Raw genomic sequence first — 19,841 nt, forward strand, 5'->3', positions numbered from 1 at the left:
GGAAGAATATATTCACCCCTCTCAAGCAATCTAGGAATCATTAAACCTATCCGATCGAAAACAGCACTGGGAATCGCTATGATGACAACAACAGCCCTTTTGCGATCGGGGTATGTATGTATAAGGCAAGGCGAAAAGGCCTTGGAAGAATTCGACAATTATGCGGCAATGCAATGACCGTATGAAGCGAAGAGAATATGAAATAGAAACCATGGCAATTATACAACTTTTCTTTTTCATGAGATGGCAAGTTCTCCGCCCAAACACTATCACGCAGAACGAGAAATACACATGTGGGTATCCAAGAGCTCGTTAAAATAGAGCAACAGCGATAAAAGCCAAATCTAACAAAAGAAAATGGGTCTGCGGTGTCAAGAAAAGCATCACCGTTGGACGAAACCGAAAGCCGAGGTCGTGATATGAAATATGAGAAGACGCAAAGCGAACATAATGAAAACTAAGGACTCAATTCACAAAGCGCCATATCTCAGTTTTAAAACTTAAAAAAAATAAAAAACGAAAACAAAAAAAGAAGAAAGAAAAAGAAGAAAAGAAAACGATCCTTATAACAGGACACCGTCCGGTACTAACTGTTTATTACTCAACAAGCAGTCATGACGCCCGTTCGCCTCGCACATGGCGACGAAACAGGCGAATATTCTGGCGGACTCATGCTGCTGGTAGCTGATGTTGTCGATACCAATGTATCGCTTCGTCCCTGCCGGGGCCCCATCGACAATGTTGACGAGCACTCAGTGAATTCCGCCTGTGGGGGTGCGATGCTTCGCGGCGTGAAAAACTCATCATAGGGGATTCCGGCCCGCTCCAGGTCACCACGCGCCGCAGAAGCTTCTGCGAGACTCTCCGTGGTGGATACCTGGACGGGCAACAACAGAGCCAGCGTGGGAGCAGTCAGGTTCGCGCTGGGTGTGTGGTAGGAGAGTGAGATTTCGAGCGCGTAGGTGCGCGACGACAGACAGGAGTGGAAGGTCGGGAGGTACGCGCGGGTTAACGGCAGGCTGATGGGCACCAGGATGGAGGCCGTATAGAAGGTTTCCCCGGCGTACCCAGCGCTGGGGCCTGTCAGGGACTCGACTGAGCTTGTAGATTGGAAGGAATCCCTGCGACGGAGAATGGATGCCGCAGGAGAACAGGATGAGGTGCCGGTGTGCTTCTGCCACGTTGCGGAGGCGACGCAGCGCGATGCGAGAGGGACAGTTTGCGTATAGATACCTCTGTTGAGCGCCCAGTTGAGAGAAGAGTTCTTAGCGGCGATGTCGGCCCAAGGCTGCGCCGAGAAGAATGTATTTGCCTTTAGCCTTGTCCATATCCTACCAAGACGAGGTGGTTGTTGCTCCTCGTTTGTGGGGTCGAATCGAAGGTGGACTGTCACCATCGTGCTGGGAGTATCCTCTATCGATTGAGTTGTAGTAGATGATGTTGGGACGGGGATCGCTTTTGGTTGAGCTGCGGCCATAACAATTCGGCCTATCTTGCCCCTAAGGGAGCCCTTTTTCACGTCCTTTTCTTTTCGCATTTGGAACTCTTCGCTATCGTCCGGAACGCTCAGCGGGGGAGCTTGATCCATGGCCGGAATGAAACGAACTTTCTCTTTGGCGTCCACCATCACTTTGAAAGAATCATCCTCCGGACACTTTTTAAACACTTGGGCCCTGACCGCATACTGAATTTGCGTCATCAGCGGAGCCATATCATCCAGAATCGTGCCGCCGTTCCCTGATATCGTTGGATCACCGAGTGATGGTGGCAAAAGGGTGTGTGCCGCGTGGACTTGAGGATGGTTGTGTTTATGATTGCATGAACTGGGGAGCAATTGCTCAGGGACAACAAAAGTAAAAGGGAATGTGTATGTTCGACCAGCCTCGAGAATTCGGTTCTGGGGATATTGTTGTTCATCAATTGGCTGCGCAAGGCGCAAAAACGTGTGGAACGCGGAATACCGGCCAATGGCGGGTCCTGAGACCCCAGGTGATTCTATGACAGTTCTAGAGGTGCCTATTGGATCGGGCTTAGCAATGTTCCCAAGGCCCCTTATATGGTTTGGGTCCGGATTTCTTCTACCTTCGAAAGTGATTGACAGTTTCTCAAAGGAAACATCATAATCAGATCTGATACTAACTTCTCCGTCGATTTTGTCAAGAGTTGTGTATGAATTGACTGTGGATGCCTGCCGATCCTTGAGAGAAATTCTCACCACGGGTTTCGAGCGTGGGGAGAAGGCATTTAAGTTGCGGTTCATAATTGAGACAGCCATCATACATGTACCGCCTGTATCTCAATCAAGCTGGAGGGGGCACGGCAGGCCCTTGCGGCACAGGAGAAAGTTGGATACAGCACAAAATGGATTAAGGTAAAGCAATTGAGACACAATTCGGAGAGCTACAGGGGGAAAACGTAGGTTGATATATAATAATTGATGAAAATTTACTCTAGAATCTGTGCTATCAAAACATGTCAAAGGAGCGAGCTCTTCCATGTCTCTTATAGATCCGGACGCCGCCTAAAGGGAATAACTACTCTCTTGCTGCTCATTCATCTGTCATCCAGGCCCACAAAATGACACCGCAGGGCGTGTGCGTCATGGATAGGTTGGAGGACAATCTGGAATATAGGAGATATCCTGAGTCATCGGACTAGCTTCGTACATGTACATGTAGCTAGAGGGCTCAACTCAATCCGCCCATCGTTTAGCAAGCCAAGAACACTTTGGCTCGAGACTCCACAGTTGACCAGCCGAAATCCCGATTGATGATGGACTTTTTCAGGAACACTGGACCTACCCCGCCAGGGTATGACGAACGAAAGAGAATACCACCAAAGCGGCACTTCGACGGCCTCCCCACAGGCTGGTTTCCACCGTTTTTATTGTAGCGGAGATATTATCCTCTGAAGGCACAGGTAATAATAACAGATGGCTATGACATCCACGTCAATCGTATCTCTCTTCCCTCTTCCTTTTTCGTCTAAGCGTCTCGTATCTTCGGCCTGCAGAACCTAATTGATAGTCCACAGTGCCATCAATGACCAAATCATTGGATTAGTCAGAGAAGCCACTATGAAGCGTTCTGGCCCCATAATTATTAATCGCAACTCGTGAACGACGCCATTGAGATTTATGACATCCACTCCATACGCAGGATTCATCAGTGGACGTGCGCTATCACACGGCATCTGATCAATTCGCCAAAGGCGTTGATCTAAGCCGTACACAGAAATCCGGATCATGTAAAGGGCGTGCCAACCAAAGGAGGAGATGCTAGCAGCATTGAGAAAGGGCGTGTGCCCAACCGCGCCGATTTCGCAATCGGGATGTGGAAGGTTTCTCCATTTAGCTTCCGACCTATGCAGATTTTGGGCTCCCCCGTGTCATCCAGACGTTATCGGAGGATATTCTCAAGCGGCGTTGCAGATTGTGACCGTGGTGAGGACATTAATAATGATACCTGATGCGCGGTGTAGGGTTTTCATAGGTCCTTGACAAAGAAGTCCTGGAACCAGTTTGCTGATTAATTCAACGTGCAGAGGGAGTGAATTGGGCAATTTTGTCAAGTTTTCCTCATTTCACAAATGATGCTTCTAAATAAGGTGTTGAGCCTTGCCGCCCCACAATGACTGACGTCATCCGTCGCGACTTTTTAAGAGGCCAGCGCTTCAGAAAATATTTTTGATATTGAGCTTCGCAGGCTTATTACACCAGCCGTTGGGTTGAAGGATGGCATCGCCCCTGCCGATGAAATACATGCAGAAGTCCGGAGCCAGCACTCTAATGATACAGCTGGCAGTCCCATCGGTAGGTTTTCACTCTGATTTCTCTAATAAATTAAAATTCTTTATAAACTTTTATATAATAATATTCACAAATTCTTTTATATCTAGATTTAGAGGCATCTTTGGCTTATTCCCCGTAGACCATCTCGCAGGGAACAGGAGCAAGAGGTCAAGGCTGCAAGAGTTCCAGAACTGCTCATCAATAATACCACTTCGGCAGATCTCTCTCATCAACCCAGAGTCCCCATCAGTGATGGCGGGTCGGAGGGGGTGTCGGACTCAGGTGCGAAGCGACGGCGACCGGAGTGTGGATGGGATCCGCACATATTCCACTCGTGGAACGAGTTCCAGTCGTGCTACATCTATATCTCCTGTATCTGGCCACCACGACGCGAAGGCGGGGCGAGGCAGATGCGGCCGAGGTGTGTCGAAACTGAGCCCTCTCCAGAAGACATGATCAGTCCCAGTCCGAGCGCGTAGAGTCCATGGTTGCGGGTGTGACACCTCCCCTCTCTGATGGTTATGTGAAGGAGATGAGGGACTCAAGACATCGCAGGGGCAAGACACAAACAACTTCGCCAGACCCGCCAGCACAAGAACTGCGCATGTTCCAGGCGCGGAATTCCCCGTCACTCAGGACCATGATCTGCCAGAGAAGAACGAGAAGAGCATACAGTGTGGAGATGGGGCCCAAGCGTGTCCGATTCAAGTGAACTGGAGCAGCTACGCTTTGCTTGGCGAAGTGTAAAACGCCCGTAAGACGTTACTATTTCAATTGCATTCTGGAATGAAATTGGCTTATCCAATCGCGTGCTACTAGCCTAGTTAGAAGGCTTGCCAGCTGAGCTCTGCCAACCTCCTACGGGATTATAAACCTCCGATTCTCCCTCACTCCTTGTATCTAGATGGAAGGGTCAAGCATTCTCCAGAGAATAGGAGCCTGAGAGTCTTATTGTATTGCTATTACCCTTCTTCTTGCCAGAGCAGCGTGCAGCTTGTATGTGTAGGTACTACCCCATCAGGGAACTATCAACGAACGGAGCCGACTCCGAGGGCCTGCTCAGGCATTTCCTTAACACACCCGATATCTAAAGATACAATGCAATTTTTCGGTCAACAGGAAGCACTCCCTAATGGAGGGGGCCTTCTTGTTTAATAATCCGCCAGCCGCACAGACTCATGAGCTCTACCCGTGTTTCTTCCATTCACTCAATGAAAAAGATAGAAAAATAAAAATAAAAAAAAGACAAATCCAGCAGAGACCGTGAAATGAGCCAATGTCCCAAGCTTAAGACTGTTTGGAGGGGCGTTCTCGTGGACGTAGCCTTATCCCCTTAATTAATTCCAAACATCTAGGCAAGTTAGCTTGAAAGAGAGTGCTTACCCAGGGAAGCACTAAGAACTTCACTTCTTTGGGATGTGGACGCTTGTCCCCTGGCCTTGCTAGTTGAAGCAAACGGCTGTGAAATGATTTCTCTTGTCGCCGCTCGTATGCTGGCTCTCTTTGGCCTTACGTGTCAGCTATAGAAAGAAGAAACGGGTCATGTTTATAACCTTGCGCAAACGTCTGCCGTGCCCTCAGGCAATGTTCCCGTAAAAGATTTCAGTGAAGCAGAGAAAGGTTTCGCTACTGTATCAACAGCTAAATTGGGACGCTCCCAAATCGACGTCTTTGTGGCCACGGAGATAGTAATATTGACCCCATTTCTCGTAAACGAGTCCACCACTTTCTTGGAAATGATCTTGTTGTAAGACATATGTTGGTCTAATGTTGGTCTAAGTTAGGTGATGATAGGTGGCTGATGGTTGAAGTAGAGGCAAGGTTGGGACCTGTTGAAAATAACTAGAGCAACCTTCAATAAATGAATTATTTTGGGAAGTGCTTCCTGAGGAAGTTGGTACTCCTTACAGCTTTGCCGCCCTGCGCACTCCTTGCGGGAAGGTGCCCAATCTGTGAAGAGCGATACAGAGCTTGCCCTGGAGGCGTTCGAGCCTGTTGTAGGTCATTCACTCATGTAGCCACAAAAGAGACGTCTGAGGCTGGTTTCAAACAGTTCCAATTAAATACATTGGAGCCCGAAGGGCTCTCAGATCTCTCGCATCGATAGAGATGGCTAGACAAATCAATATGCACAGTCACGCTCGCCCCCAAAGTCACAATTTCGACCAAGAAAGCAATGATGCAAAAAAACCCTTGTTAGAGCCTCTCAGTGAAAATACCCAATAACAAACTGTGATCAGCCTTGCAAAATTACCTTATTTCTAAATCCCTGGTTCTGTGGAATGGATGTTTGAGTTTGCCTGAATTACAAACTCGTGGAAGGATATATGATTGACAACTCTGTAACTCCAAGCGCATCTTTAAGAGATGCATACGCCTCGCATGTGTTTTTCAAAGAATATGAAAACACATTTGTTTAGTTACCACGGAACCAATCATCCTCCAGTAGTTCCGCAGCAGTTGGCCTATCCCTAGGATCCATTTTCATGACTTTGAGAAGAAAATCTCTATCTTCTGCCGACACCTCCTTGGCAGAAATTCGCCTGAATGGCTTCTGTTTTTCTGGGGGAAGGGACTCGTGAATATATGCCAAGATCGCCAAGGTCTCCTCGCCAGCGATTTCTTGGTAGGATAGAGGGAATGGCCCGAAGAATGAACATTGCCTCGTAAGAATTCTGAGCAAGTACTCTTCATGATCAAACGAGACATCGGGGCAGAAGATGAAGAAGTTATCGCCATAGATCAGAGCCAGGATCTGGAAGCCAGCAAAGAAGGCAAGTTAGTCCCCCGTTATTGCCTTTAAAAAGGGTGACTATTCGTGACGATCTGCATACCAATGCTCCGAACGACCATATATCAGTAGCAGTACTCCATCCTATCTGCAAATGGGCTTCCGGGCTGCGCCATATGGGAGCTCCAATCATGACACCATCCTTCGCATATGACGAATCGGCAGGGAGAGTGGCTCCCATGTCTGCCAGTTGAACATCCGTGAAGCGGATATCTCCATTTCCAGAGCCGTAGTTGACAAGCACATTGTCAGGTTTGACATCTAAACACGGACCGCTTTAGATTGGTTCTTCAAATCTCACGAATACTCATAAAAGAGAAGGTTCCTAAGGTGATTACCCGTGTGGACAAATCCCTCTCCATGGAGTAATTTAAGAGCTTCTAGAATCCTCCTGGCGACGTATTTGATCTCACGGGATGTGAGTGTCCGTGAATTAGAGGCATTCAAAAGATGGTCATCTAAATGCCTAAGAACGATAGCTGGCGGGTCTGGTGGGTCGACAATCTCATCAAGCAGCGGGCGAATAAAGGGAGTCTGGCCTTGAAAGCGCTTGAGAGCATCTCGCTCGTTCTCCAGCCGAAAATGCTGCACGGCCTTTATTATCACCGGCTGCTTGTTCGGGTTGCTGGACACGTTAGCATCTTCGTAACTAGCGATTTGGAACGGAATTGCCGTACGTTGCAAGCCAAACTGTATCTTGGAGCTCCTTGGTCAGGGTGTAGCAAGCTTTATGCCCTCTCAAGATCTGTCCCAGTCGAAAGGCGGCAGTCATTTCATTGAACAATGAGTGCCACGATAGGACATATTCAGACAAGACGAGAACGCTCTGTTAAATGATGATGATATTGGTTTGTTCTGTTTGCTGAGCGATGAGAGGCCACGCCAAGCCACTATGGTGTTTTAGGACTAGTTCCACTTACATCCTCTCTCCCACGCGGTGCACTAACCCTATTCGAGTTACAGATCAAGGAAGATCTTCTATGTATGTGTGTATTTGTCTGACGTCCTGGGCACAGGCGCTGATGCTGCACTGAAGGGATCCATGTATAACAAGGAGAGAAGAAGAATTCAGATAGCAACTGATGAAAAGACTCAGTCCTCTGAACTGTGCATCCACTTCTGACCCAACATATGGCCATTGATGATGGGGATTGTGCATTGAGCTTCCTTTTAAATCTCTCGTTGCGTCTCCCACTTCCGATGTTCTGTGAGTCTCCTCTTAAGCTTTTTTTGTCGTGTAACGAATGGAAGAGAGCTTAACTCGACCCCAATTACTCTGCTTATTTTATTTTATTTTATTTTATTTTATTTTTGAATCTTCTACATGCGCCCAAAGTAAGTCCTCTTGTCCACTTGCGCTGCAATAATGACAATGGATAGTACGGCGGCTTGTTTTGCTCCTAACCCTTATCTCAGTTTGAGTGAGCTTCTTTTTCGAGATCAATCAGGGTACGCCCTGTCCAGGACATCGCATCCCCACCACCTCGCGCATGGGCCATGAATGACAACACCATCCGAGCTCTGTAGACGATAGCTAAATGTGAAAAATACCCATAGAGCCAAGACTCAGAGCCACTAGCTTCGATATATCAGTCTTATGAATCATCATTGGGCTTTTTTTTTTTTTTTTTAGACTAAGGTCCCGCAGCGGAGTCGCGGCATTTCCCTCGGAGAGTCTCGGGCCCCCAAGGATTACCACGGAGCTCCAAATCGCTTTTGTTCTGAGTCATTTAGTTCGATAGAACGAGCTAGGAAAAGAAAAGAAAGGCGCTTGCTGAGGCGTGGATTGCTCCATAGCGCGAAAGGGGGGGGGCATAACGTTGCTCGGAGCAGAATTTTGCGTGCCCTTCGAGCACTTCAACAACAACATGCCCGTGCATCCCAATAACGGGCATATTGATCGCCCTGATGTCATTGATGAGACCCACTTGGGGGAAAAGAAAAATTGTTCACTAGCGAAAAAGAGATGACCCACTTGGTTGTTGTATGCTGGTCTCGCTCCGTACGAGTATCTTTTCAGGCTCTGTGTGTGAAAGAGCTGGTGGTGGGGTGGAAATTGTACTGTACTAACCCTCCGTTCAACAGAGGATATGATGAAAAATGCAGGATAGTAGATAGTATATAATAGAATAGTTAAAATAACCAGTATGAGATGAGGCGGTGAGGAGGAACGAACAACTTGGTATTCATTCCTCAAGGCGAGCCCGGGAACAAAATTTTTCTGAAATCTTGAAAAGCGTTCGTTACTCCGAGTACGCGGGAAAAAAAAAAAAAAAAAAAAAAAAAGCCCTGTCAATCCCTGCCATCTGGCATCCTGGATATCGACAGGGACAACCCAACTCCCCGATCCGAACCAACCCATGATCCACAACATCCACAACAACCATAACTAGTGGGAATCGTGATCCGACTCGTTCCCCATTCCCTGAGGCATCCATCATCGTTCTCGGGACGGTTCCGTTCATGGAGCTGACCTTGCATAGAAAACATAACGTTTGCTGTGCAGCCTGTGTGGTGGAGCGGTGGTCGCTGTTCCGAGGTTGTATGCTGTAAGTTACAGCGCAGAAACCCGTACGGAAAAGAAAACTTCCGTACGCCGCTCTATCCGTATCATGGGGAATTGCCTTCCATGGTTTAGCGTCATCCCGATCGAATTTAGCGCAACATTGCTGCTTTCTCTTCCTCCTGCCACTCATCCTGAATGCAGTTTTGCCTCACTCTACTGTCAAGTTACCCTAAAATCATGCACAGACTGAGGTGCACTACTGGGATATCTGATCTACTCAGAATCGTGACTGACTGAGATTTTTTTCTGTTCACTTTGTTGATCCCATTTTCTTATTCTATACACAACTAGCTGCTATTGCTCTACATTCTTCTATATTTGATGTTTTGGATTCTGCACATCTATTCTATCAACGCTACCAATTCCATCATCTTTGATACTTGTTGTCCTTAATCTCTCTCTTTCACAATCAGTCAATGTTTCTCATCTTTGGTGCACACCGGCGATGGGCAGCATCCACACATTGAGACAGTATGTCAATGAACAAAAAAAAAAAAATCCTTCACGTGACAGAAGCAGTAGTTGACTTGCTGCACTGCGGACCATTATATATCAGGCTCTGATCAGAGTGTGAGGTCTGAAAGGTTGCAAGGGTGACATATTCAGATAAAAGAAATAAATCTCCTCAATGATTCAAGCCTTGCAGATGAATTCTTAGTCATGGTATCCTTGGATAGTTTCAAGTAACTATGACCTGACCAGCATGTTCTCAATCTACAAATGGCAAGGCCTTGAGCCATGCCTTCCGCTCCTCCTGACTCCTAGCCTTGCGGCTTAGGAACCTCTCGATCCTATCCGCCAGCTGTCTCTTTGAAATTTCGTAATCCTCACTGCTTACCCTTCCGTCCCAGTGCTTAAAACACCCGGTTTCATTGATGAAGTCGCTCATAAGGTCAACCCCTTGGGCCCATAACTTCTCGTCATGCTCCTGTTGCTCCACCTCTGTAGCGGAGAAACGCAACGGGCAAGGTATCAAGGGCAGACTATCCGGGCCCTTCCCAACAATTGTTGACCACTCTTTCTCAACTTCCCGTAGTAAGCCAGTGAGGCATGGTTCGGAGTCCGTTATTGTCAAACCTGGTACAACGCTAACTTGGTGACGGAGGCTATCCTGACTCTTTATGGCCTGGAACACTGTCGGATTATTCTGGAGTGACAGAGCCAAATAAAGATTGTGCAAGGTTTGGGCTTGATGTAGCTTCTTTGCCTTCTGCTGTTCATCAGAAGTCATGCAGTCAAAGTTTGGTGGCAGGCTGACTCGCCCAAGTTCATCGGGAATCGGGCCATTGTAATCTAGAAGCCCTGGCAGTGTTACCTGCATGAAAAGAGGGCAGATGCTGACAGCTTGCCAGTCAATTATACCCACAATTTGGGTTGGCTCCGCTGGATCAACGAAAACGTTCTGTAAGTGTAAATCACCATGCCAAAGAACGGATGCATGGGTTGCTCTGTTCTCAGGTAAGACATATGGAGCCACTTTTAGATAGTTGCGTAATGCCGACAGTTTTTTCGATGCGGTCGGTTGGTATTGCCCGGGCCCGTAAAAAAGCCCTTCTGGCATTGATGAATACCTCAGGCCTGCATCCACGCAGGCTATCTCTCTATGGGCAACTGCCCCTAGGTACGCAGCGGTTGTGGACCCTGCCAGCATTCAGTATTTTAAATTAGGATAAAGAAAGACACGGATCTTACATGGCCCACGATCGATACGTAGTTCTCCCCTCCCAAAATCAAAAAAAGAACGGTGGTTAGTAGGACCGATACCAAATTCTTCAGTATGTACCTCTTTTCCGGCTCCGTCGACATACAACAACGTGTCATGATTTGATGAAGGAAGATCACGCTTGTAATATAGAGCCCCAAGCTTTGTGAACTTCGTCGATGCAAGGGTCTTTTCAAGATCCACAACTTGCTTAACAATCTCAGCTTTCTGTTTCCCTCTCATGGTTCCCCACACATCGCTTAACATCGTGCCGGTTTGCTTTTCCATGATAATGTACTCTGCTCCAACAGGATTGTCAGATGCCCGGGAGCTCCACGCGTGGACCCTGGGAACCGGCAGACGAAGAGTATTCCGCAGCTAAAGAGTCAGTCAGTCCATATATGCTATATGAGGAGGAAGAGGGAAAAGAGGGCACAGTACAAAATCCATAGTCGCAACTTCACTCGCGGTGGTGAAGTGCAGCCGCCCAGCATTGGGATTCGGCAGCTTCGCAATTACCTCACGGCCGTCATTCATGGTAAGCTGAAACACCTTGTTGTACTGGCCTTCAGCAACTTTGATGACTTCAACACATAATTCTGATCCAATGGAAGTAGCGGCAAGTTTCAATAGCTCGGCTATGTCGAATTTCACATATCGAGTGGCAAGCTGCTGGCGCTCGTTCCACAGCCATCGGCCAGAGGTGAATCGATGGAGCGCATCTAAATCATGCTTTGAATCTACGGAATCGCCAGGTAGGAAAGGCACAGAAGCAATTAGTTACTATTTTGGTACTGTACAGTACGATGCCTGAATCTTCCATACCAATGAGATCTCCGTGCCTCTGGTCTAGTTTCCGACAACTGGAGCTAAATCGTCGTGCCGGATTGTTGAGGACAACAACTCGGTGGATTGCCCTCATGACCCGTAACCATGCGAATAATCAATCAATCCGCAGCAGTATGCGAAATGGATTCGAGTTCAAGCTGTCTCGGTTCAAGGTGCTTTTTGTTGTGTTTGCACCTGGTCATTACTGAACAGTTTGCAAAATGGCGCTTCAAGGAGCGAGCGTAACCGCTGCGCCGCCCCTGCATCAACACGAACCAGCAATGAGGCGCTTCAATCTCTGAGCATTCGGCACCGCACCCATCATCATCATCATCATCATCATCATCATCATCATCATCATCATCAATCAAGCAACACAAAGACCATCCAAAAATACAGGGTACGAGACATACGATTCAAGTCAGTTCCTCGCTACCATCGAAAATACACATCAGTATTCAGCCGTATTCAGCCGTCCTCAGCCGTCTTCCGGCGCCATGCCCTGTGTATGGAAACAACCGAGGATGAATTGAACTCATGGCTGAATTCTCTCACATCGTTAAGGGCTTTATATTCTGCGTTGTAAAAAGAAAATAAATTAAAATTAAATTAAAATTAAAAATAATACAAAAAATTTAAAAAAAAAAAATTGATGCCGAGGACCGAGGAGGTGTCCCTGTCTCCGACGAGAGTTAAGCTCATCCTTTTGCCCTAAGAGAGGCAGTCATAACTACGCTGTGTCGCAGATTGCCGGCTCTCTATATTATTATTAACCTGGATGCATAGTTAACTTGTTATCGACGTCATGTAAGTAAGAGGTCGGAAAGCTTGTTGCGCGCAACGGGCTTCTTCAATGGCCGCTCCCGCCTCCCCAGGGTTGAACGGAATGAATGCCGGCTCCGAGCTCCTCTGGGAGAGCTGTTGTGAGTAAATAAATACGCCGTATGTCGATCAGACAAGGTTCAGAGACTTCACATTCAATTCAAGCCTTTCAGGGGCTTGCGTTTGCGTACTAGTTAAGTTATCTACTCCATTCGATAGGGGTCTGGACTTTCTCTATATATATATATATATATATATTTTATAGAGCCAGAAGTTCACCTGGTGATGCCAGGCGCTCAGAGGACAACGCTGTGGATTGACAGTTGATGATGTTCTTGACCAAATAGGTACAGTAAATGGCAGAGCAGCTAAATTAGGTAATATGCCTTCAACGCTTGGATAGACGATAGAAGTTAGGTACCGCAGGAGATCACTATTTTACTCCTAGGGGGATGGCTATTTGGTACAGTACATATGACTGTGTGGAATATAATATCTAGATTACAAAAAAAGAAAAAAGAAGAAAAGAAGGTAGTTTGACCCCCGACCGAGTGTAATCTGTATATCAGTCCCTCCACGAACAATTGAGTGAGCCCCGGACTTTTACCAATTTAGAAGGATGGTGTCCACTCAACCCATTGCGAAAATATAACTAGTGTCTATACATATCTACAGAGCAGAGGAAAAGAGAAGTGAAGGAACTGGGGGACTCTATAGAGAACTAGTCTAAGTCAGGGAAATACTAACAACCCGAGATGGGGTCTTGCTTGACAGAATAAAGACGATGAGAGTGGGTTATGTCGTAGAAGGGAAAATGTTCTTTTTCTTGTCTGATTGGAGGGATATACGCTGAGTGCAAGTAGATATCTATCTATCGCCTTCGACGAAAGGAGGAGGGAGGCGGGAGGCGGGAGGCGGGAGCCCCAAACTCTAGGGATTAAGCGCACACGCGAATACGAGAGACACAGACCCAGACCCTGACTGGATCCGCGAAACATCCCTTTGCTTTTTCCTCTCTCCTCTTCCCCTTTGCAATCCAAACAGTTGCTCTTTGCGGGTTGCAGTCGCGGGCTCTGTCGTTGTTGCTGTTGTTGATCTTGTTATCGGACAGGAGGAGAACCTTGGGAGGCGTGGTTGAGCAATGAGGAATCAACGAACCCAAACCCAAACCCGGGGAGAGAAGAGGGCGGAGTCTGTTTCAAATTGCTTTGACCTATCTGTGCTTTTCTTTCTTTCGTCCTGGCGCTAAGCCGATTTGACCCTTTACCGGAACACGCTTGCCAAGGCACCGGGAGTGGGAAAAAAAAAAGTTTCAAGCTCCCAAGGTTAAGGCGGGGGGATGGATGCCTTTGTTCATCGAGTTCTTTACATATTGCGAACCATAGGTGATACAGGAGTGCATCCATCCTGTTGGTGGTTGCATGGTTTGAAAAGAAAGAAGGGGAGATTTCGCTGCGAGGGAGAACGAGGAGACGAAGGTGACGCAGACCAAATTACGAAGCTACGAAGTTTGAACGGGAGACAAAGCGGGTGAGTGAGGGGAAGGGGGAGAGAAGAATGGAGAGTTCAAAAGTCCCCTCTGCTGGCGCTTGGGTAACCGTGCTTCTGCCGCTTGAACCTGCTTTTTACAGAGGACTTGGTGCCTAAAGTTTCCCATTCAACTCTACTTCACACTCTTCGCCAGGGCTTGCTAGGAACACTGAGATGGTCCGTGGTTCTTGCGACTTTCCTCATTTTTGTGTGATTGTATTGGTTTGTTTTGCAACAAGTAGGGATTGGTTCTTCACTTGTGAAATTCCACTAGAGAAGTCGGCGACCACGTTCGATGTCCATCCACTTGACAAGATGTTTCATCATGATTGAAATTGACGTGATGACTCGTTATGATTGATAATAGTGAGCGGGGCTAGGCACTGCACAACGAGGGGCCTAGTCTTGGCAGTTAATTGTGCACTTATGCAGTGTAGTCTATGGCATCATAAATATCATCAATGGCTCTGCTGAATAATAATAACGTTTAAGCACAGGTTAACTAGTGAACTAACTCTGGAATTAGAGCGAGTTGAAGGAACGGAAGCGTGAGGTAATAATAGGCACACCAAATACAGCAAATACCCGGACAGGAAGCAGCCTGCCGATTACTCATTCGTTGCCAGGCCAATCACGCACCAATGACGGGCAGAAGCTGAGATCGAGATCCGTGGTTGGGCCGCGGACTGTTGGAGAAACCGACCGTGGCGGTGAACGGAAGCCGGGCAGAAAGCGATGCGAAGTCGATACAAGGCGAGTACCAAACATGACCAACTGCCCTGTCAGGCAACCCCCGCAGAAAATAGTTCCAGTTCCTGCGCACACGGGGGGATCCACGCGCCGACACAGCGACACCTGCGGATATTATCCAGATCCTTGTGACAGGAGTCGTTGCGAATCGCTGGTGGCTGCACTCCGGAGCACTTCGGCGGAGGATCTGGAAGTCATCCTCCGTTTCCCAGCACAGCACCGATAATAGTACTCGTACCCGTGGTGAACATGACGCGGACAGTTGATGATGCACACCGGCGAAGGGGGTTGGGGGGTTCGAATATCGGAGCCTGGTTGCCCTGCAGCTTTGAAACCCAGGCAGACAGATAAAACAAAAACCCACCGATCATTGTGCAGCATCTTCAAAACGAACAAGGGCATCTTCGGGCATAACACGTGTTGCCCGGAAACCCGCCGAAGGAGGGAGAAGAAGATTCAGCAGAATCGTTGACTAGAGTCATGGATTACACAAGCAGTGACTGTTTCGCAGCCGGAACGAGTTTTAACTACGCAGCGCAACTACGGCCGTACATGGGTCCAGTAATCCCGGAGTCCAGGTAGTCCAGGCAGCCCAGGTAGCCCAGGCAGTCCAGGACCCGCCAATGGACCAACTCCGGCGCTCGGTGTTTAAGCAGGAGGGAAGGCCGTGGGTCTCCTCCGGGCCAACCTTGTTGGATTAATAAACTTCTCGCCCACCAGGACTCAGCCTTTCTCAGCAACGCAACGACGGGTCCAGCCTCAGTCCGCCATCCAGCATAAAGATCGGCCGACTGCCCTTGTTTCCAAGAAAACCCAAGAATCCTGCTTCGTAATACCAAGGCACAATAAACGGTAATCAATTCGTGTTTTGTGTGTTTTCCTCGCTGCCTGGGTCTCAGCTATTATTCATCCACCTTTCTTCCCCCAGCTACATAACCTCCCAGCGAGAACCACCGCAAGTCAACAACGAACTGCAGACAACAGAGGACTCAATAATTATATAATTACCATTATCATCATCATCACCACCATCATAATACCAATCACCCACACGCACAGACAGAGGACACACTATCGACACCACCAAGTGCCAGCTCACCGCCTTGGCTCTGATTGGACAAATTAGCTCTGAACGTGGCCAGACCCAGACTCCGGCAGACTTTTGCAGGCACCTCTGAGTCACCGCCACCAATCCTTGAAAAGGACACTGTGAGCACACAGAAAAACACAAATACACACACACACACACACATCCACACACATCCACACACATCCACACAACAGCAACAGCACACAACATCGACAACGAGTGAAAGCAATTCACCATGTCCACTCTTTCATCCGCCTCCCCGCTCTTCTCTCCTCTCACAATATACCCTCCTCCCGCGAAGAAACAACGAAAAATGAGTCTCACCCAGACTTACTTCCTCGCTCATACCGCCAGAGCGAAGCTATCCCAGGAAGCTTCTCGGCCAGAGCACGACCTCCGAGTCCTTGTTGGCCATGCTAATATGCTCGACTCTCTCATGCTCGAGCTCGCAGACGCAGAAAAGGAACAGGAAAAGTGGTTTAATCAGACTGTTCTGGGAGCCAATGGAAAGCTGTCGGGGGAGCAGCAGCGGCAACAACAATCACAACCACAATCACAATCACAATCACGCAGCAAACATATCGAATGGGCTGATACGATTGTGGAGGAGCCCGAGGACGACTGGGATCCGGAAGACCTATCCTCCGGCTCAGATACAGATAGTGACGACTCAGATGACTACGGTGAAGATGAAGACTTCTCCTCATGGCTCTCCCGATCTCAACAGCAACAGCAGCAGCAGCAACCGCCTTCGACTCCTACAATCACATCCCGCGAATTCGTACGATTCGAAGCCGAAGAGGACGATGCAATAGTGGACGACGATGAAGAAGACTATGATGAACTCGCCCTCACACGAACAAGTTCTCGCTCCCAACAACAACCGCCCGACCTTCTCGATGACTCGGACGACTCGTCGTCAGAAGATGACGAATCGGTCCCTCGCACGCCTCCACATCCGGTGCTTGACAGTTTCAACGAGAAGGAGGTCATGGCCACAACCGAGCTGTACTCGTCGAAGCAACAATCGACGCCGTCGTCATTCCCTCCTCTATTATCGTCGCCAGAATCAGATCAAGCGGCAGCGCCACTGTTTTCCGATGATTGTCCTTCCATCACAGAGCGAGGCGCTGATGAGCGTTTAAATGGAAATAAAAAAAAGAAAAATAAAATTTTACGTCTTCGACACGCCCTTTTTGAGACATATCATTTTACGACTAATGGCTTTCCTCTGATTCCAAGCGACGTCTTTTGATTTACTGGAGCATTTAACACCACACAAGCATGTTTGCACAACAGCGTTACGTTATTTTCACATCTTTTTCTTATAGCTACATCAAGCAACGACGAAATGGGCCGACGTGGGCGGGTTTTTTGTTCTTTTGCTACTGAAAAGTTTTCGGTCTTTCCCCGGGCGGCGTTTTCGGCCTATGTCATTTCAACCACAACTATCATCCCCATCTTTCATCCCTCCCCTTCGCTTGAACAAAAAACAAACCTCTCTCCTCTTCCATTTCGCTTCGCTGCAACTACAGATACATCCTTTCACACACTCACACACTCACACACACATAATCTTTCCCCCAACGCATCTCCCATAATTCCAATTCCACATTCCACATTCCCATCACATCCTTCTCTGTCCTTGATTTCTATATTGGGTGGCCCCTATTCGCCTCGCCGCGCTCTCCATCCCACCGTATTAATCCGGTCGATGGTCGAAAGGAGGCGGCGAGAGAAGCGGGGCGTGTTTTTTTTTTTTATTATTGTTCATGTTCTCCTTGATTGTTGGAATTGGAATTGGAATTGGTTGAGAGCGCTGGGCTGGTTTTTCTGTTCGTCTCTGGCCTTTTTGATATCTTGGCTATTCTGTTCATCCATATTTCTCTCTCTCTCTCTATATATATACTCCTGTGTGTGTGAGGAAATGTCGATCGATATTTATATTTATATATCTACGTGATGTAGCTATCTACTGGCAGCAAAACAAAACAAATCAAATCAAATCAAATCTACGAAACTCATTATTGATTGATACTCAGTGATTAATTGATTGATTAAATTGCTCCTGGTCCCGAAACAAATCAATCAGCCTCTCTGCATTCAAGGTCTCTTGTAACCAATTGTATAAAAAGAACTATATAGCTCGTTCATTGGCTAGTTATTGACTTTATACGGATTCGCAAAAGGAACCCTCATCTTCCCTTGTAGGAGATAACTAGGAGATTTCTCTCACCTCCCTTTTTCCTCCCCCCCCCCTTCCGGCTTTTCTCCTCATGGAACGGTTGTGATGTTCGGTCTCAGTTTTCGTTTCGGCCACCGAGCCCGCGGCCGGAAACTTCATTCTTTCCGCTAAGGTCCCGGCTTAATCTCCGATAACTATACTTAGTTACCCCTCTTCTTCTCTTCGCGGGGCGGAATTTTTTTCCTTTTCCTATGTAATTCGCTCACGAAGCATGAAGCAGACGGAATGGGGCTCAAAAAAGAAAAAGAAAAAAAGATAGTTATGTAACTAGTCAAAGAAAAACTTAAAAACACCCGCCCCCCGCAAAAAAAAGAAAAGAAAAAAAATCCTGCTGGATGAAAAGGGTGCCTACCTAGTCCTGATCTTTTGGGGACGGAGGAGATGTCCCGCTTATGCTCGCTTCTCACTCGCCCGACGGGGTGCGGGGAGGCGGTGTAGCATTGGGGTTGTGTTCTGGGCCTGAGGATGGAGTTTTGATTTATTTATTTGTTTGTTGGTTTTTTATTTTTTTTATCGGTGATGGAGGGGGAGGGTTGGATTCATTGTAGTTATCTGTACTTCGTCTGTTAATTGATAGTATACTCAATACACAGAACCTGCACTACTGTAGCGGGCGCAGCGCTGCTTCCAAGGTTAAGTAGGCGTGGTCACGTAGCCTTCTAGCGGGCGATAGGGAATGCCAGCAATTGATGTATTATCATTATTTGATTGATTGATTTTCAATCCTGTCACCCCTGGGCAGTGGACAGCGGGATTGGCGGGCCAGATTGATGAAGGAAGCGGGCGAGCTGGGGAAATACTACGAACAGGTTACTAGTAGAACTGGGTGAGTTCAGATAGGAGTAGATGTAAATGTGTTGGTCCTGCGAAGCATACATACTGGTATACCATCCCTCGCGCTCCGGTCCTCTCGCGGGTCCCCGTGGAGGACTATATATATATAGCTTTACAGGAGAAGGATGATATATCCCCATCCCCGCCAGGCAGCGGAGGAGCTTGGCCGGGGCGGCTGACTGCTATTGCCCAAAGAAGCGCCGGGGCTTGGCGGCGGTGGGCCTGGGGGTGGGCTGCGCGCTTGGCGGCTTGGGGGTGCTGTTCAGCCTCAAACATCCCACCCGACGCATCTTCATCTTCATCTTCATCCTCATCCTCCGTCTTCCCTCTTCTTCCTTCCACCTGTGTCGGCTATCATCCATCTCCATCATTCCATCTCAGCAGTGGCTAGGTGGAGAGTTATGATACTCTCGTGTTAATTCCCCATTCCTTTCATTCTCCCTCAAGAACCCTGATACGCATCGGTTTCCATCTCCTCTCTTCTATTCCTTCTTCTTTCTCCCCGATTTTACGGAGCTACCTCTCCTGTCCTCCCCCACGCTTCTCTCACGTCTCCTCTTCGCCTTCTTGACCGACCTGTTTGATGAATGAAGCCCTGGGCACAACACAACCGGCCTTCCACCCAGTGAATTAGATACATCCTCCCGCGGCCACCACTCTGGACAATGACAGCCTGTGCCTCAATCATCCTTCTCCAAGTCTTAAAGGAGCTCCACGGTGCCTGACACCCAGCTGTTCCTCTACTGCTTGATCTTCATATCCTCACCTCGTCACTATTTTAACAATACTCGTACCGAAAGGCTGTCGCCAACTATTAGCCATACCTACCACACCCAGGCGCGGAAACTTATCCTGTTAAGCGGTGTGTATATATACATTCATTCTTCCTCTTC

General features: G+C 47.9%; 8 protein-coding genes across 8 annotated transcripts; 4 read left to right on the forward strand and 4 right to left on the reverse strand.

Annotated features, from left to right (window-relative positions):
- Positions 1-601: 601 nt before the first annotated feature.
- On the reverse strand, positions 602-2,260 carry HCBG_08080 (arrestin; the record flags this gene model as incomplete). The annotated part of the gene is made up of 1 exon (XM_045435129.1): positions 602-2,260. The coding sequence occupies one exon, from the start codon at positions 2,258-2,260 to the stop codon at positions 602-604; it is 1,659 nt and encodes a 552-aa protein (XP_045284435.1).
- A 317-nt stretch (positions 2,261-2,577) lies between these two features.
- HCBG_08081 (uncharacterized protein) lies at positions 2,578-4,537 on the forward strand (the record flags this gene model as incomplete). The annotated part of the gene is made up of 6 exons (XM_045435130.1): positions 2,578-2,592; positions 2,713-2,810; positions 3,234-3,442; positions 3,662-3,811; positions 3,942-4,211; positions 4,320-4,537. 6 exons carry the CDS (start codon positions 2,578-2,580, stop codon positions 4,535-4,537), a joined length of 960 nt encoding a protein of 319 aa, XP_045284436.1.
- Positions 4,538-4,818: 281 nt separating this feature from the next.
- On the reverse strand, positions 4,819-5,546 carry HCBG_08082 (uncharacterized protein; the record flags this gene model as incomplete). Its single annotated transcript, XM_045435131.1, has 3 exons — positions 4,819-4,877; positions 5,174-5,283; positions 5,344-5,546. 3 exons carry the CDS (start codon positions 5,544-5,546, stop codon positions 4,819-4,821), a joined length of 372 nt encoding a protein of 123 aa, XP_045284437.1.
- A 660-nt stretch (positions 5,547-6,206) lies between these two features.
- On the reverse strand, positions 6,207-7,353 carry HCBG_08083 (uncharacterized protein; the record flags this gene model as incomplete). The annotated part of the gene is made up of 4 exons (XM_045435132.1): positions 6,207-6,545; positions 6,625-6,842; positions 6,920-7,230; positions 7,259-7,353. The coding sequence occupies 4 exons, from the start codon at positions 7,351-7,353 to the stop codon at positions 6,207-6,209; spliced, it is 963 nt and encodes a 320-aa protein (XP_045284438.1).
- A 2,503-nt stretch (positions 7,354-9,856) lies between these two features.
- Positions 9,857-11,771, reverse strand: HCBG_08084 (phosphotransferase enzyme family protein; the record flags this gene model as incomplete). Its single annotated transcript, XM_045435133.1, has 5 exons — positions 9,857-10,788; positions 10,840-10,868; positions 10,956-11,227; positions 11,291-11,571; positions 11,675-11,771. 5 exons carry the CDS (start codon positions 11,769-11,771, stop codon positions 9,857-9,859), a joined length of 1,611 nt encoding a protein of 536 aa, XP_045284439.1.
- Positions 11,772-14,354: 2,583 nt separating this feature from the next.
- Positions 14,355-15,005, forward strand: HCBG_08085 (uncharacterized protein; the record flags this gene model as incomplete). Its single annotated transcript, XM_045435134.1, has 2 exons — positions 14,355-14,369; positions 14,556-15,005. The coding sequence occupies 2 exons, from the start codon at positions 14,355-14,357 to the stop codon at positions 15,003-15,005; spliced, it is 465 nt and encodes a 154-aa protein (XP_045284440.1).
- A 1,042-nt stretch (positions 15,006-16,047) lies between these two features.
- On the forward strand, positions 16,048-17,124 carry HCBG_08086 (uncharacterized protein; the record flags this gene model as incomplete). The annotated part of the gene is made up of 1 exon (XM_045435135.1): positions 16,048-17,124. The coding sequence occupies one exon, from the start codon at positions 16,105-16,107 to the stop codon at positions 17,122-17,124; it is 1,020 nt and encodes a 339-aa protein (XP_045284441.1).
- A 1,760-nt stretch (positions 17,125-18,884) lies between these two features.
- On the forward strand, positions 18,885-19,353 carry HCBG_08087 (uncharacterized protein; the record flags this gene model as incomplete). Its single annotated transcript, XM_045435136.1, has 2 exons — positions 18,885-18,940; positions 19,098-19,353. The coding sequence occupies 2 exons, from the start codon at positions 18,885-18,887 to the stop codon at positions 19,351-19,353; spliced, it is 312 nt and encodes a 103-aa protein (XP_045284442.1).
- Positions 19,354-19,841: the final 488 nt, after the last annotated feature.

The sequence above is a fragment of the Histoplasma capsulatum genome, assembly GCF_000150115.1.
Source record: "Histoplasma capsulatum G186AR genomic scaffold supercont2.13, whole genome shotgun sequence".
Lineage (NCBI taxonomy): Eukaryota > Fungi > Ascomycota > Eurotiomycetes > Onygenales > Ajellomycetaceae > Histoplasma > Histoplasma capsulatum.